General features: G+C 44.3%; 1 protein-coding gene across 2 annotated transcripts in view; it reads right to left on the reverse strand.

The window, feature by feature from the left end:
• The window catches only part of svep1 (sushi, von Willebrand factor type A, EGF and pentraxin domain containing 1), an 89508-nt gene that overhangs the window by 9726 nt on the left and 62041 nt on the right, over nucleotides 1-17741 (reverse strand). For both annotated transcript variants that reach the window (XM_088015305.1, XM_088015306.1), the window contains exons 11-38: nucleotides 17205-17336; nucleotides 16505-16696; nucleotides 16166-16287; nucleotides 15986-16091; nucleotides 15687-15884; nucleotides 15156-15389; nucleotides 14859-15020; nucleotides 14546-14707; nucleotides 14089-14250; nucleotides 12619-12707; nucleotides 11672-11768; nucleotides 11480-11593; nucleotides 11264-11377; nucleotides 9989-10190; nucleotides 9708-9865; nucleotides 9253-9451; nucleotides 8977-9152; nucleotides 8737-8861; nucleotides 8473-8602; nucleotides 8214-8384; nucleotides 6966-7139; nucleotides 6754-6873; nucleotides 6439-6621; nucleotides 4607-4691; nucleotides 4309-4500; nucleotides 4048-4215; nucleotides 2852-3524; nucleotides 47-2760 (exon numbers count right to left, since the gene is read on the reverse strand). In XM_088015305.1, coding sequence (XP_087871431.1) covers nucleotides 47-2760; nucleotides 2852-3524; nucleotides 4048-4215; nucleotides 4309-4500; nucleotides 4607-4691; nucleotides 6439-6621; nucleotides 6754-6873; nucleotides 6966-7139; nucleotides 8214-8384; nucleotides 8473-8602; nucleotides 8737-8861; nucleotides 8977-9152; nucleotides 9253-9451; nucleotides 9708-9865; nucleotides 9989-10190; nucleotides 11264-11377; nucleotides 11480-11593; nucleotides 11672-11768; nucleotides 12619-12707; nucleotides 14089-14250; nucleotides 14546-14707; nucleotides 14859-15020; nucleotides 15156-15389; nucleotides 15687-15884; nucleotides 15986-16091; nucleotides 16166-16287; nucleotides 16505-16696; nucleotides 17205-17336 — 7354 coding nt within the window. The remainder of the gene's footprint in view (nucleotides 1-46; nucleotides 2761-2851; nucleotides 3525-4047; nucleotides 4216-4308; nucleotides 4501-4606; nucleotides 4692-6438; nucleotides 6622-6753; nucleotides 6874-6965; nucleotides 7140-8213; nucleotides 8385-8472; nucleotides 8603-8736; nucleotides 8862-8976; nucleotides 9153-9252; nucleotides 9452-9707; nucleotides 9866-9988; nucleotides 10191-11263; nucleotides 11378-11479; nucleotides 11594-11671; nucleotides 11769-12618; nucleotides 12708-14088; nucleotides 14251-14545; nucleotides 14708-14858; nucleotides 15021-15155; nucleotides 15390-15686; nucleotides 15885-15985; nucleotides 16092-16165; nucleotides 16288-16504; nucleotides 16697-17204; nucleotides 17337-17741) is intronic.

Here is a 17741-nt window from a genome sequence, read left to right on the forward strand (position 1 = left end):
GACAAAAGATTTTAATACATATTGCAGAAGTAGGGTGAGTATTAACCTGTATGTGACCTGGTTGGGGAAGGTGAAGACGTCCCCCACCACTTGACCATGGGCTACCGCAGGCGGTTTTCCACAGATCACAGGCTCACAGCGGATTCTGGGTTCCCCCCATCTGCCATCTCTTCCACAGGAGAGGAGCGAGGATCCTTTCAGCAGGTAGCCGGGGCGACACATGTAGGTGACCGTTTCTGGAAAGGCAGTTGTGCCGCCCTGTAGTACTGCATTGGGAACTACAGGCGGGGCAACGCTGCATCTCCCCCTGCCACACACTGGCACCCCGGGGCTCCACACGCCTCCCTTCTCGCACACTGCCTCAGAGGGACCCAGCAGTTTGTAGCCCTGATCACAGCTGAACTGAACTCGGTCTCCGCAGGCTCGGCCAGGGCTTGTGACCGTCCCAAACCGAACCTCAGGCGGGGAACAGGCACAAGGTTGGCACTGGGGAACAGAGCCCACCCAGAGTCCCTGAGCTGAGCATCGCAGGACGGGATCGCCGACTACCTCATATCCTTCGAAACAGACGTACTCCACCACGTTGTTGTAGTTGAACCCTGAGCCGTTCACAAAGCCGTGACTGATGTCCTCGGGTGGGTCGCAGCTAATGATGTCACAACGCGGTGGGGGTTTGTCCCACAGTCCATCTGACTGACAAACAACTGTGGGATCTCCAGTAAGCTTGTATCCTTCATCACATTCATACTTCAGTTTGCTGTTGAATCCAGTTTCTGACCCTACCACGCGGCCGTGGGGTATAGGAGACGGCCTCCCACAACGAGCTGGAACACAGGAACGGTCCGCCTGGCTCCAAGTACCATCAGCCTGGCAAACACTTTTAGATGTTCCTTTTAAGATAAAACCAGGCTGACACCTCAGTTCAATTTCCTTATTATAGGTGTACTCTTTCCCTTGGACAGTGAGGTCACTAGGTACTGTTGGGGGACCACAGGACACTGGCTCGCAGCGTGGCGTTTGACCGTTCCAGTTTCCATCTGCCTGACAGGCGATGGTGTCCGTCCCCTTTAGGACAAATCCAGGATTACACTCGAAGTGCAGAACTTCAGGGTACACAAAATCCCTCCCATGAGTCAAACAGTTAGCAACAGCACCGGGATCGCCACAGGTTACAGGTCGACACACTGGCTCGTCACCGGTCCAAAGTCGACCAGACACACACTGTCTTACAGGCTCTCCCACCAGCTCATAACCTTCCTCACAAGAGTAGCTGACCACACTGCCAACAGGAGCATAAGTCACATTTATGGAGCCATGATGTGGACTGGGTGGTAATTCGCACTCTGTCGGGACACACGATGGGGCCGTTCCGTTCCAGCCCCCATCTTCTCGACACACCAGCCTGGTGTGGCGGCTGATGTTGTAACCTCGATGACAGCGATACTCAATCAGTGTCCCATGAAGAAAGTTCAAGTCCAAGAGGGAAGCTGGAACAGTGTCTTTTGGAGCAGTGTCCGACTCGGTCACCCTGACATAGTCTCCAAAGTCAATGTGAGGAGGGAGTCCGCAGTCAGAGGGTACACACATAGGAACAGAACTAGACCAGCCTGTCTCCTCACAGGTTAGATGATCCTGGCCAACGAGCTGGAACCCTGGGAAACAGCTGTAGAAAATAGTTACGCCGAAACTGTGATCCTGACCCTCCACAAAGCCATTTTCGATTGGTTGGGGAAGAGTGCAGGATATCTGCGTGCAAACAGGGGGCTCTGAGTCCCACTCCCCATCAGCCAAGCACTTCAGAGTCTCTGGGCCTCGGAGCCGGAAACCACGGTGGCAGGAGTAGGTGGCGCTGTGACCATACTGGAGCTTTGTGTAAACCACTTTCCCACTGGCTATCTGTTTAGGGATGGAGCATTCTACAGGGCGACACGATGGAACCCCACCAATCCATGCACCTCTGTCTCCACAAAGAACAGTGGAGTCTCCCACTAAATTATATCCAGTCCTACAGCTATACAGAGCTTTACTGAGGTACATCAGACCCTGGACGTCAACAAATCCATTGGAAATCTCCACAGGCTGAGGACATTCAACAGGGATGCATTCTGGATATGGAGTACTCCACTGGGAGCTGGCTAGACAAGACACAGAGTCTTCTTTTCTGAAAGTAAAGCCTCCTATGCATGTGTAGGTGATCACTGAGCCAAAAGGGAAAGAATGAGAGGTATTGTTTGGAGCACCAAAAGTCACCTCAGGCGGAGGTCCACAAAACACCTCCTTGCACAGCGGAAACGTGTCGTTCCACTCCTGAGATGGAGTGCATCGAAGAACGTTGGCGCCCTCCAGAATGTAGCCATCCTCACAGGACAACTCCACAGTTCCAGACTCAGAGTACAGGCTCTTCAGGACCAGGTGGCTCTCCTCTAGAGGCGGCTCTGGACACTTGACAGGAGAGCAGCGCGGAGGATTGGGCTGATCCCACTTTCCGTTCTTGAGGCAGGTGGAGATGGGATTCCCTCCAAGCTCATAGCCCTCGTCGCAGAAATATTCCACCTTGCTGCCCACACGGAAGGTGGAGCCCTTGTAGTGTCCGTGGATCACAGCAGGAGGAGGGTCGCAGGTCAAAAGGACACAGGTGGGTGGGTCGTTGTTGGACCACTGTCGGTTGGCCTGACAGACTCGCTCTGGCCCGCCCACCAGTTTGTAGCCAGCATTACAGGCATAAGTCACCTTGTTATTGAAAGTGTATCGAGTTCTGACCTAAAAGAAAGGAAACACAAACATCCATAAAAATAGCAAACAAAAACGAATTAAAAAGTATTTTTTGTATTTTTTTCTCTTTTGTACTAACATAGACATATCCATTTAGCAGTACAGGCGGGGAGGAACAGGACACAGGAACACAAGTGGGCAGATTCCCTCCCCACTCTCCATTAGCCTTGCAAATCCTCCTCTTCTCCCCTCGAATCAGGTACCCCGTCTCACAGCTGTACGCCACCACTGCTCCAAAGCTGTAGTTGGTTCCTCTCACGTACCCTCGATCGATGCTCTCTGGTTTGGAGCACCTCACCGGCACGCAACCGATCTCAAACGGCGAAGGCTCCCACGTCCCTCCTAACAAGCATCGGAGCGTGGCGGTGGTATTTAGCATGAAGCCCTCTTCACATTTGTAGCTCACTTCAGTGTTGCTGGCATATTTGGGTTTGTTGACTGAATCCAAAATCGCGTGGGAAACCTCAGGCGGGCGTAGGCAAAAGTTTGCGATGCAGCGAGGGGCCTCCGTGCCGTCAGGGGGCACCCACACTCCCTTAGCGTTGCACACCATCTTGGAGTTGTTGCTGGCCGTGTATCCATCTGTGCAGTAGTAGCTGGCCGTGTCTCCGAACAGCTTGTGGGTCTCGTGGGGCACAGCGTGGTCCACAGCAGGGGGTGGGCCACAAGAGCGAGGGACACACTGCAGATAGCCTTCAGTCCATTGGCCAGTGGGGAGACATTCCCTGGTTTCTGGGCCAATCAGAGTGTACCTACAGAGCAGAGCATAAAGGAATGTATAGACTTATTTCTTCTTACACTGCCTGAAGATTTGACCATTTTCTCATGTTTCAAGTTCATGCCATTGGATTTTTTTTGACAGACTAATTTTGAAGTAGAAAAAAAAATATATATATATATATAAATATATTACAGTTAATACTTTGCAGAACAAACTTTTGCTGCATTTACAGATATTTTGTGGAATGTTTCTTTGAACTGAGAACATCAAATGGCTGCCATTTTGATTTACAGGACAGCTTAGGCTCAGTCAGACTGCATGGAAAGCATATGAAAAGATCCATGAGAAGATTACAGATTCTTTGTATTGTTGTCGAGACTTTGACTAGGCCATTCTAATGCAAGAATATGTACTTTGTTTTGCTCTTAAGTGTAGATTAAAGCAAATAACACAGTGAAGAATCTAAATCACTCCATTGCAGCTCTGGTTAATGTAAATTCAGTCATTTTTTGAGCTAATTAAGTTTTGATTTGATGTAGTAGATCCACGTTTACCCTTCTTTGCAGATGTAGTGAACTTTATTTCCCACTTCATAGTTTTCTCCAACAATCACTGCGTCTTTAAGTGCCGGCGGCTCGTTGCACAGGATGCTCACACAGCGAGGAATGGGCCGGCTCCACTCGCCTGTCGCTTCACAAACCACTTCCATGGAGCCCTGTGGTCTTTGCAACAACAAAGTACTTAGTATGGACACTTGTTTAACGAGGTAATTTACTGCAGTAAAAGAGACGTTGTCATCTGTAATTCATCCATACCTGTATCCCTCAACACAGGAGTATTTAACAGTAGAGAGGTAGGTGTTTGTGTCGAGGACATAGCTTGCATGCTCCACAGGTGGCGGCCCCCCGCAGGTCACTGGGTAACAGATGGGTGGCGCCCCGCTCCACCTCAGAGTCGAGAGACAGTGGAACTCGTAGGGCATCTGAGGCAGGAAGCCGTTTTTACAGCTGAGGGGCAACAAACGACAAAATTATTTTTAATTTCTGCAAAATTTAAGACCCTTTGTTGGATTAATGTTTGTCACAGTGACACGCAGTATGATGCACGTGGTACCTGAAAGTCACCTTGCTTCCAAACGTAAAGTTGTTTCCTGTCATGACAGAGTTTTCAGGGACGCTTGGAGTCGGGCAGGAGAGAGCTGCAGAGAGAAGATGGGGAAATTATTAATACCTGCTTGTTTTTATGCTTTCTTAATTGCAACTTTTATGTTAAGATATCTGAGCCTCGCAGAATCAATTTTTCATTAGATTAGTCGTCTCCAAGACGCCTTGCATCATTTATGCACCGCAACATTTTCCATTCACTGTAAACATCTTAAAGAGACGAGCTGCTTCAATTCAGGGTGGAGCTCAAAAAGCAAAACTGGCTCACTGTAACATTTATTTCCTCTCATAAACATGGCTCTAACGTGCCTAGTCACAAATAGAAACGTTGTTTGTTAATATTATTATTCAAAGATAAAAAAAAACAACCCAGCAGCAATTATAAAATTATTGCATTTTCCACATGATATAAGTGTTGATGCTAAAGTAATGTGAGGCAGTCAAAACCATTTGTTGTGTGTAATATGTGCCTTTAAAAGAAAAGCCGTGGTCAGCATGGCAGTAAAAAGACTAAATGGGCCGAATACGTCAGACAGTCACTTCCTGTGAGTAACGCCGTGGCGTCGAGCCAAGATGGAGACGCTTCAGTGGCCGGGAAAGAGGACAGGAAGAGAGCTGATATGCAATCCACCATTCTTGCAACTCAAATAACAGACGGCGAAACTGTCGCTGTGTATCTATAATATCACAATAAATCTAAAAATATCTTTCTATATCCTGAAGTATGTCACATATCCATTTTCCACACAGTCACAGCTGTATACTGTAGTCTTGACAGAACTGTATAACTCAATGCAATTATCAAATTTAATGTGCCTGTTTTACAGTTTTACAACTGAGAAAGGCACTGAAACAGAACAATTGCATTTAAATTTAAAAGATCAAAAATCAGCGTTAAAATGTGAAGAAAACTCTAATTTGAATCCAAAACAAACCTGCTGCATGTGAGTCAGTGCAGAAAACAAAATAAAGGGAGATTATGTTTGGATTTTATTACTACTACTTAATTTGAGGCTTTGATCTAAAATCTGTGTCTGTGTCTAGAAGACATAATTTGCAAGTGAAACCACATACTTGTACTCTAAAATATTCAGTAATTTTCAGTTCCCCATTGTTATGGGACATAATAAAAGCGCATTGTTGTTCCCAGAGCAGATTTTCTGCAAAGACAATAGACGTGCTGCAGCGCGAGATCACAGCCAAGAGTCTCATTTTTTCCACTCATTGCTGTACTAGCAATGGCAGATATTCCTGCTTGAATAAGCTCCCCTCTCGTGGTATGAAAGTAAAATAGATATGAAACTATTTAACTGAATAACTTAGGTACAGTGAAGGACAAAATTATTCAGCAACCCTTGCAGATTTATATCTAAAGTTACTTTTCATTCAAGTCAAGCCCCATCAGTTCTCATTATGTTCTCAGGGAATATAATGGGGATTTCTCAAAAGATAAAACAATGTAGAACAAGCATTAATTTAAACTACAATTTTTATACCTTTTTTAATAATTTTTATAGGTATTACAGCCACCAAGCCCTTAATTTAACTGTTGATCAGTGATTTACTGGTTTCTCCTGGTATTTTTAATAAATAAACTCCACATTCATTATTTACCCTTTTCATCACCATAATTTTCAGTCCAATTCACTAATATTACTTCCGGTTAGAAGATACATGTTGGTAATAACAAATCATATAATAATCTCAAGCTTAACTTAATAATGTTGACTTATTTGAAGTAAGAGGAAAAATGTCAATGGTTTAAAAACTTGCAGCTCTCACCTCTGCAGTAAGGGACAGGATGACTCCAGGTTCCTGACTCCAGGCAGAGGAGTCGTGAAGAGCCAATCAGCTCATAGCCGCTGTCGCAGCCAAACGCCACAGCGCTGCCCACCAGGAAGCTGCTGCTGCTGCTGTCTCTGTGACCAAACTCTGGAGACCCGGGGTTCTGGCACTTCACCGGCTCTGAAAACAGACAATCACAGGGTTTATGAATTTTTATTAAAGCTTTAAGCACGGCTCAACGTTATCTCCTGATCTGCTGGCATCATAACTCATCCGCTAATATTAAGCACGGAAACCACGGCGTCGTCGTACCTGTGCAGTTCTTGCCGTCTCCGGTGTACGGGTGAATGCAGGCGCAGGAGTACGAGCCCTCCGTGTTCTGGCAGCTGGCGTGATCGTCGCAGTCAGACCCCACCGCACACTCGTCCACATCTGAACTCGACACGCATGTAGAGACGGGCAGAATGAGTCGGACATTTTGTCGTTTCGCTGCCAGCGTCAGACGAGCGTCGCGTCTCTTTTACCCAGACAGGCGGGTGGATGTCCTCCCCACTGGCCGCTGTTGCTGCAGTGGACCTTGGCGTCGCCCAGCAGGTAAAAGCCGACGTTGCACTGGTAGACCACGGAGCTGCCCGCTTGGAAATCCGAACCCTGGTACAAGCCGTTCTCCAGTGGGCGAGGAGGTCCGCACGACACTCCTGCAACACACACAGAGAAAGAAATATACGGCGACGCGTTGGATTTCTGCTCCCAGCTAAGAATTTGCTACTGAATTCCAACAGCAAACATTAAAATTATTACGAATGTGTCTGGTTGGTTTTCTTTCCCATTTTAAAGAGTGGCTAAAATAAATGAACCTGTCAGTTGTGTCTTATTCTAGGAGGGACCAACAATGGTGGCACAGGTGACTTGAAACAAGAAAAAATTATTTTTTATAAATATTTTTGACCCTGTGGATAAATTATTTACTCAGCTGGAAATCAAACATGATAAATTTCGTTTTTAATCTTACGTTATAATGTTACTCAAAAGAAAAAAAATACAAACAACAAATGAGTAAAATTTGGCACATGGTAATCTGGTAACAGCTGTGATAATCACAAAATCCGTGGAAGGATGGATGATTTAATATTTTACTGGAATTTAGTAAGTTCTACAGACTCAAAACTATTTCTTTTTCTAAGTGCTTTACTCATTTATTTTATGTTCTTTGCAATATAAAAATTATGAAACTTTAAATAATGTCAGTATTTACTGAACTGGATTCAGTTTTCCCTTTCAAAATGTCCATAGTTATCAAGTTATTATACATAACATACCAGTTGTTTAAATAACAGTTTTAAGCTGTGAAACACGTATTATTGTGTTGGAATAAAAGTATTATTTGTTAACATGTTTTTACAGTTTTATTACATATTTTATGTATATTTTTTATGAATAGCATTTTAACCTCAGTAGTCCACATTCACATGCTCTTTCTGACTTTTTATGTATTCATTCACTGCATTTGAGTATTTTTTTCAGTAAAAGGCCCAGAGATTATGAAAGTTATGAGCAAGACAACAACAATATAATGATGGGATTATGTGAGCAAATGAAAGAGTTTTAAAACCAACAAAGAGTGTAATCAAAGCGTGAAACTAAAAAATTGACGTGTTAATATATTTACTAGGATTAATGTCTTAAGCTCCGTATATCATTTGTACATTTTTCTAGCTTTTCCAGTCTTAAATTAGCCATTTGCAATCAGAAGCAGAGGTTTTGGGCCTTACTTTCACAGCTCGGAAGCGGATGGCTCCACTCCCCTTTGTTCTGACACTGCAGCACCGGCTCCCCCACCAGGTAAAAGCCAGGATCACAGGACAGGTGCACCTGAGCACCGGGGCTCACCTCCACGCTGGAAGCATGCAGGTGGGACACGGCGCTTTCCAACTTAGGGCAGTCTGCAGAAACAGAAACCCGTTGTACTTCACCACCAGGCTTAATGAAGCTCTCCTACTGTCCTGCAAGTTCTTGGTAAATCTCTCCTACCAGCACAGAAAATACTGTTGAGGTTAACTTTGACTCGGCCTGCCACACCACTGAGAAAGTCGGGCCAAGCCAAGACGTTTCCTCTGTGGGTCACATGGGAAGCTGGACAGCTGCTGGCCAGAACCTTGATCTGTTTGTTCACAAAAAAACAAAACAGATTTAATTGGACATAATTCAAAGTTAGAAACACAAAACGGCATCTTTTGTACTTTAATCTATTTGTGTCACAGCGTTGACTGCAAAGAGAGAAAGTTTGGCGTTTACCTGTTGTGGAGTGAGAACACGATCCCAGATGTTGAGCTGACTGATGGAGCCGACGAAAGACTCGACGGGGTTGAAACCCTCGCCTCTCTGATCTTGGTCCTGACCCAAAACGAGAGCCCCGCCGCCTGCAGAACACGAGCAGCACCGGGGTTAACGACTTTACGGTAAAACCCACAAACATTCACCCAGAAAATAAAACGCGTTTGAGGAAAAGAGTCCTGGCTGAGGATAGCACTACACCTGGGATAGTGGTGCCGACTGACAGGCCTTTGCCTCCGTCTGAGGGCTTCCCGTTGATGTAAATCCTCCAGTCGCCGTCCCAGCTCCTCCACGAAACACCGATGTGGTACCATTGGCCCGTGTTCACAGCGGGGCAGTCAGTGATCCGCTCCTTACCGTTCACATAAAGCACCCACCTACCGTCAAACCAGACGGGGGGGAGGGGAACAACAGTTAAAGATGGTCAAACAGGAAGTTTAAACTGATGCTTTTTCCAGATGGTTCTGTGTTTCTGACCCGTTGTAGTCGATCAGCAGGAAAGCATTGTCACTGCCTTCTACGGCGTAGGAAACCGGGGTTCCATAGTTGGTGATGTCTGTTGACTTCATCCAGAAGGAGCAGGTGATTTCCGTCAGTGCCGGCATCACTCCATCCATCAGCACGTAACCATGGATACCGGACACCTCAAAGTCCAGGTTGAAGGCGGAGGACATCTCTGAGGACAGGCCAGAAAATAATAAGCAGGCCATTTCTGTGTTCAATATGAATCCCATTCGATAGTAAAGAGAAATACATGATGAAATTAAGCTCTAAAGCAGAACATATGAAATAATAAAAATGCAACGAAATAAAAACCTAAACAGAACCGAAAAAAAATAGAGTAAATTTGATCAACTATGCCCTTTAAACGTGTCATGTTGCGTTTCCCTCAGTTGCCATGGTGTTGTGGCATCTGTCCTATACAGTAGTACCTGTCTCACACCTGGATCCGTTGAACCCAGGGAGGCAGCGGCAGCTGTAGGAGCCCAGACCGTCAAAGCAGCTGGCGCCGTTCACGCAGGGGTTCGGGTTGCACTCATCCACGTCCACCTCGCACAGCCGGCCCCGAAAGCCCTCCACACACTCACACCTGGACGGGCAACAAGGACGTGCAACAGTTTTTAAAACTCTGGTCCTTCTTAGTTTTTCTAAGCACAGATGCATGCAAGCATTCAGCTGCTATCATGACCTTTTTTTTTCTCTCTTTTTTTACCTGAAGCTATTGACGTCATCCACGCAGGAGCCTCCGTTGAGACAAGGGGAGCTGTAGCATTCGTCAATGTTGATCTCGCAGCGATCCCCGGAAAATCCAACGGCGCAGTTGCAGCTGTAGTCTCCTGTCAAGTCTTCACACACTCCTCCGTTCAAACACGGGCTGGACAGACACTCGTTGATTTCAAGCTCACAGAGAGAGCCTGTGGAAATTCAACAGTGACGTTAGGAAGCTCCTCTACGTCAGGAGAGTTAACCGCGTTTTTATTTTAAGATCGTGACCGTTCTCCAGGGCCGCTAGTTTCTGAATGTGTTGATAAAACAAACTCTTAAAGTATTAATAAATAAGTGTCTCTGCTTTATATAAGTTCTTCTTAAAATTAAATATGATCAGTCCCTCGCAAATGTTTTTTTTTTTTATTTGTTTGCAATAAAAACCTAAAATTTTGTGGTGCAAATTTAGAAATATTTGCAAGGAATTCTGTAATATTTGCTCTTATGTCTGACAGTAAGTGTGACTATTTGTTATTCTCCACATCGATTACAGACTATAAGTTGACATTATGTCCAGCTGAGGCTGCAAAGTAATAGAAGTAAGAAAACCTGCCACCTACAGGTCAGCGTTGGCATCATTAAGCCCGACGTTTTTGACCAAAATCTGAAATAAAGCCACAATTATGAATTATCGCAAAGATAAAAAAAAGGAGCAGAAATCTGATGTTTTTACATAAAAATAAAAAAAATCACAGAATCACAAGAAACTGGAGAATCTATTTGATGTAATTTGGCAGTATGCTGATAAAAGCTGCTTTGATTTGATTTTGGAAATAATCTTTAGCTGTTATCTTGAAGCCTCTTTTCATGTGTCCCTCTGGAGTTTAAAGGGCCACAAATGAAGCTACGGCGGACCGAATTTGGCCCCCCGGCCTTCAGTTTAACACATGTGCTCTAAATTCGATAAAATGCATTTTCACACAAAGGGCGTAAAACAGGCTCCCTGTTCTCAATAGCAACTTTGGGGAGCCAACTCCTTATTAACTACAAATGCATACAAACAGCAGAAAACATGCTGGTGTCCACATGTTATCTGGGGCGTCCTCACTTTTTAATGTTGCTCGTCGATCAAAATCTGTCACCTGATATGAATTAGTTCAGATTGATGAACAGAAAAGTGCAGCTTTCGTTTGTTAAAACTGAAAAAGACTTTTAGCAGATATAAACGTTATCATGAACTGAAAGTGAAGTCCAGCTGATTTAAAGCCCATTTAGGACCGACCTGTGAAGCCCTCAGCACAGCTGCAGGAGAACCTATTGACCTCGTCCACACACAGCCCTTCGTTTAGACACGGGGAGGAGAGGCACTCGTTCACTTCGCCCTCACACAGAGCGCCTAAATCAGACAAACAGAAAGCCTTTCATAACCTTCAAAGTATCAGTGAAGGCTTTTTAAAAATTTTATTGTTTAGTAGCAACAAATTAGCAGCGTCGATACCTAAAAAGCCAGGTTTGCACTGACACTGGAAGTCCCCCATCCCGTCCCTACACAGGCCTCCGTTCTGGCAGGGGGCGGAGTCACACTCGTTTATGTCGACCTCACACTTTGCGCCTGAGGGAGAAACGTCAGCGGCGTCACAGCGGTGGCTTACAGCATCTGATGTCTGATGAGAGGGATTTATTTACTTACCTGTGAATCCAGGCATGCAGGTGCAGACGTATCCCGCTCCGACCTCCTCGCATGTCCCCTTGTTTTGACAGGGATTCAGGAAGCACTCATGGAAAACCTGAAGAAATTATTTAATTTAAAGGAATATTTATGGCTCTAGCTGTTTCTCAATTGCTACTTATTTTTCAGACAAGTTCTAATAATTATGATAAATTCAGTGGCAAAGTATTTGACCACCTGAGGATAATTGGTACAGAGCCGATCTAGAGGTGCTAGTAATCTGCCAGTGGAACAAGCAGATTATACGGGATAATACGGGAAAAATGTCTCGTTCCACTAGCAAATTATTTCACTTCAAACAAGCTCCTGTATTTTGCTGAAAAGTTACTTGTAATTTAGTTTTGTCTATTTCAAGTCCTCCAAGATATCTGCATTAAAAGCCAGACAGAAGGGTAACACTTTGACATTTGTGCATCAGACTGACATGACACTGTCATAAACGTGATAAAACAATATTGAATGAACATAAAGAAGTCTTTATTGATGTTTACCACTGTTGTCATGAAGTGTCATTCGGTAAATAATGACACTTTTAATACAAAGTCTATGAAATTGGCCAGCTTTGCATTATAGGTGTCATTATTTACCGAATGACACTTCACGACATAAACATTCATGAAGGTGTGATGTCATGTTTATGGTCGTGTGATGATGTCAGTCTTACGCACACCCTGTCAAATAATCGTTTATGTAACTGACAGAAGATATTTTGTTAGATTTTGTGTTTTTGCAGGAATAAAGTTTTAAAATATAATTTATTCTTAGAGTAAAGCAGGTTTTAAGCTCTATAGGAAGAGGTGGCAACTGAGAATACATTTAACGCTTTCCAAGAGGATTTGAAGACATGACAGGAATAAATGTCCTCAATGTTTTCATTTCACAGTGGCAAGACGATAATCAATAATCACCTGACTGCTGACTTGGTAGTCCTCAATGACCTCCACTTCTGGAGCAGGAGTTACGCTCTCCTCCTTAGCGAGAAAGCTTGAGCTAAAACCTGACAACGACACCCAGAGAACGTAAAATGTAAGCAGAGAAAAGTCTGTAAAAAAAATAAAGCCTCAGTGGGAGGTTTCAGATTTTGGTGGAGGGCAATAAAACTAACTGAAGAGGGGCCAAAAGTCAATGCCCAATTTACTGCCAGTCGCCCCCGTATTTGCCGTCTGTGATCAACTCCTTCTCGCTACATGCTGTCAAATTAATGCAAAAAACTACAAAACCGTCATAAAAAAAACTTGCCATTAGATGGAAGACTGGCAGACAAGCCAGGAAAAAGGTCTGTTTGAATTCATAACTGGCGCTTTGCTGTAACCACTATTCGTTTTTGCACTTAGGCATGCAGTGTGGTTTATTTTCTATTGCTTCACAGCAATAAAAACCTTATTATTACCACGTCCCCTGATCCTGCTCAGTAATCCTGTTTCCAATTGGATTGAGCTGTCAAGACACAGATCAGCCACCACACAAGTGGTGTCGTACATGGGAAAGGCTGACACAAAGCAGTTCCTTTACAGCAACGTTGACGTAACTTGGCTCTTTCTACAGAGAGTTAATATAACTCACATGTCAGCCTAACACTGTACGACACGGTTAACCCACAAAACCACTTTAATCTTCTGGATTTGTCTTACCTGGTTTTTCTTTTAAAATTATGATCTATACACACAGTAAGAATAATATAATCTTAAACAATTTGGTAAAACCAAGATGATGTCATGGCTTTGAAGGCTCTTGACAAGTTAAGACAGAATCAGGGTTTACCAGAGGCACACCTGTCCTTTTGAGACAAGATGGGGAAGCCAAAAGAAATCAGGAAGAGAAAAGTGGAGGTGGACTAGTCTGGTGCCTGCAGGTGCCATCTGCTCAATATCTGCAAAGGTCAGCAGCAATAAGCTGTCGTTCTGTTCAGGAAGGAGACGGGTTCTGTGTCCCAGAAGTGAACGTGTTTTTGTTTGAAATGTGAAAATCAACTCCAGAACAAAACCAAAAGACTTTGTGAAGATGCTGGAAGATGTCTGAGGCTGGTAAGAGACTCTAGCTGCTCCCCTATTGGTGCCATTACTACGAAGCTGAGATTACAAGCTGCAAAAGCTCTCAGGGACATCTTAAACTCTTTAGTGTGCATCACAAAATAGATTGAAGACGTCACTCAAGGCATGAGCCTGGGAATTGAAGCGTGGGCGTAGATGGGTCTTCCAAATGAACAATGATCCTAAGATTACTGCTAAAGTAGTTGCACAGGAAGATAAAGCATGTGGTTTTTCTGAAGGTCCTCAACTTCTACCAATAAAGACGGTAGAAAAACTCCCTACATAACCTGACAAGGTCAAGTTCAGTCATTTGTTCACCAAAACAAGTTTCGTGCCAGAAAGACTCACTGGAGCAGTGCTGTATGCTGGAAGCCCCGGTTATTGTGGTGGTCCCATAGAAGGGGCAGGACAGGCAGTACGAGCGTCCGTGATCGGGTTGGTAGTAATCCCTCGGACACGGGTAGCAGGGAACCAGACCAGTGCGGGAAAAATGACCCGCCATGCAGGGAACTGCAAGGAGGAGGAAGAGGAAAATAAGAGTCAACAAAGTAATTCAGAATGATAAAAAAAATGTCCAAGATGATCAGATGGTAGCATTCAGTGAGGCAAATCCAAACTGAAGCCTAATATTTATATAAAAAACTTATTTTATGATAATAAAAAAGTGTTTTGTCAGGATAGTTTTATAAAATTTGCTGAATTACCAGGTTTATCCATCCATATTTAAGGCAGAAATCAAGTCAAACTCTAAAGAGTTGAAGATGATAAAGCTACAAAGTGTGGCAGCATCGTCAGACTGCCTCACCTCCACACTCCGTCTCATCCACTGCTCCTCTGGTGACGGTGGAGGTTCCACCAGGACAGACTAAACATTTCCTGGCACCATAACCAGGCTGGAAGTGACCCAGTGGGCAGGACTCGCAGATCTCCAGTCCATTCAGCGAGTGGCTGCCAGGTTTGCATTGCCCTGCAGACACACACACATCGCACCATCAACAAAACAGAAAACACTTTACTTTTATTTATGAGAATAAGCTTAAAACTAATCATTTTACTCCTAACTGATGGCCAAAATGCTGACTGACAATGAAAAGCCTGACGTTTGTCCTCAAACACACCTTTGCACTCGGTGACGCTGCGGGAGTGCAGATAGGCTGTAGATGTTCCTTCGGGGCAGGACTTGCACTCCAGCTGACCTTCCTGGTCTTGGTAGGAGCCCAGCCAGCAGCTCTCACACTCGTTATGCTCCAGAGAAAAATACGTGCCCACTGGACATTGGACTGCAAAAAGAAAGCTCACACTTAGCGATTTCCTGGAACACATAAATCTTACACGGCACTATTAGTCATGCTGTAAATGTAGTGTGCATAAAATTTAATTAATTTAAGTCAGAATATTCCTTTCTTCAAGCTTACCGCACATTCTGCCTTTGAGCACCGAGCCTGGCCGGCAGAACAATGAGGCCTTTTTGCTCTCCAGCGATTTGGGATCAGAAACGATCATCTCTGAGGAGACGTGGTAGCTGGACAGCGGCTGTTTGGCCAGTGTCCGTTTCAAGCGATTGGTGAGCTGCTCGAGCGTTCGCAGGAGCCTCTTCTGATTGGCCACTTCGACTGAGTCGTTCCTCGACAGAGGCAAAGGGATGCTTGCTGGGAGAACGGCCAAAGATTAGTGCATTGACAACAGATATATCTTGAAATAAACCTTTAAATGCAGACATCTTTGTGCGTATTGCTTAGCCAAAAGCATGTCTGTGCAATTTGGAGGTGTGTACACTTCTGCTGTCCTATTCTGTGGTGCACAGTGGTCTGCACCAAAATGGTTAGCAATAAGATTTGTTTATACTTAAAACCGTCACAATGTTACGCTTACTTTTGCTGACACGTTTTGCAACCAAATTCAAAATAATCTCTTAGTTTCCCTAAACACACAGAATGTTGTTGTACCTGTGATGTTGAAATAAATTTGGATCTTGTGGTCTTTGGTTGGACCTCTGATCTTCCTGTGCCTCTTGGAGCGCTGCCTCACGCTGCCGTCTTGCTGCCGACTCGGGAGCTGTCGGGTGCCCGTGGCAAAGCCCGACTCAAAGTAGGCGTAGTCCTGCGCGCCCTGAGAGCCCCAGCTGTTGGCCCAGCCTCCTGGTGCTGTTTGTGAGGCAAAAAAACCCAACAATCGACTGATGATGCTTCACTTAAACTGAAGGTCAGATGTTTTGTTTTGAGTAAGAACATCTACAGACGCCTACCGATTGAAAATCCGTTCTCATAGTCGTAGTTGTACTCCAGACAGTGACCCTGGGACATGACCTCCAGCTTGCAGGTGATTTCATCACTGCTACAAATGGAGGGAAGCTACAGAGGAAAGGAAAACGCGGTTAATCAGGCCGTGTGTGTATTTCTGCGAGTGTGCGCGTACTGGTCCTCACCATGCTTCCCAGTTTGGCATTAAAATGACCAGCAAACGACTTGACCAGCTCTGCGTCGTCGCATCGAGATGCTTTAAACAACATCTCAAAGGGTTTATACCCATTGTTAGCTATGCGGTTCACTGAAACGGAGAGAAAAAAGACGATATGTGATATTTTACCCCATTGAGTGCAATTTGATCATAAACTGGAGCCGCAGTGGCTCAGGTTCAAAACCCGACTCAAGGCCATTTTATCATTTTACCATTCATAAAACGTTCCAGATGTCTCAGAAATATCTTTGTGTACAAATTTGTAGTCTGTAAAATGTACAGATAGTTCAGCATGAGCTGCACTCACAGGAGCAATCTGGTCTGTCTGAAGAGTACGCCGGCTCCCAGACGCCGTTGTAGGCACAGAAGTAGCTCTGCACCGCGTCTTGAGCAAAGCTGTAGCCTTCTTTACACTGAAGAGTACAATTAACCCCCTCCTCTTCCTCAGAGCAGATGAACTCTCCATTCACTGGGACGTACGGCTGCTCACAAGTAGTCCCTGGACAAGAAAAAGAACAACATTAAATCCAACATAAAAAATAGAAATAAATGTGGGTTGTTTTCTCAGGATAAGACCGCCTCAAAGTCCATGGACACTTTCCAGCAGGACATTGTTTCTGTATCAAATGTTTTTTTATTTGTCCTGTGTAATAAATCTTATTTTTGCCATAAAATCTACACTGTATGTGTAATGAATACCTATATCGTCATATACCATATGTATACTTGGATTCCTGAATAATTTAACATTTTAATGAGTTTCTAGTTTATCCAGATGCACTTATATACTTTCAACAGGTAGACCTGGAAAACAGGAACACTTTAAATACACTCCTGCTTTATCTTTTTAGAGTCATAAATGTTTGCTTTTCTATTAATATTTAGATATTACCTAAAAATATACAACATATGGTGCAACACTGTAATTTTAATTTAAAGAAATCCAATTCAAAAAGGAAAAAATACATAAAAATTTCCATGGAACAAAGCAGATTTTTAATTCACACCTTGCACAGTTACTGTGAGGTTGCAGATGCGGCTGTTTCCTGCTGTGTCCATTGCAGTGTACTGGACCACAGTTTCTCCTACTGGGAACAACGAGCCCGGTTTGTGGCTACTGGTCACAGTGAGGCGACCACCTGTAGAGCAAACAGAGAAACACAATAAAATCACTGTAATCATAATATATTCAAATAAAAATACAAAATCATCCCAACTGTTCAAGCTCCACAACCAGAAGCTGCATTAAGTTACTCTGCATTAAAAGGGCTTTTCTTCATGTCCTGTAGAGGGCAGGCTTGGGATTAGATTGAAGGTAGTGAGTCACTCTTGTAGGTTGACTATAGAGCTTTATACAAATACATTACTTCTGTCTGAAAGAATGGAAATGCACAAAGGTTGTTAGAAAGTAGGAGCCGAAGCACAACGCTGTGTTGGGAGTTGTGTGCTGGTGTGTGATGCTTCGAGGTTTGTCTGCAGGCCAGAAACGGGCTGTGGGAAGAAAAAGAACAATGAGCACATCTGTAAGAGCGAGAGACACAGGA

Source organism: Poecilia mexicana, unplaced genomic scaffold (genome assembly GCF_051168715.1).
Source record: "Poecilia mexicana isolate PSO_F unplaced genomic scaffold, ASM5116871v1 scaffold_18, whole genome shotgun sequence".
Lineage (NCBI taxonomy): Eukaryota > Metazoa > Chordata > Actinopteri > Cyprinodontiformes > Poeciliidae > Poecilia > Poecilia mexicana.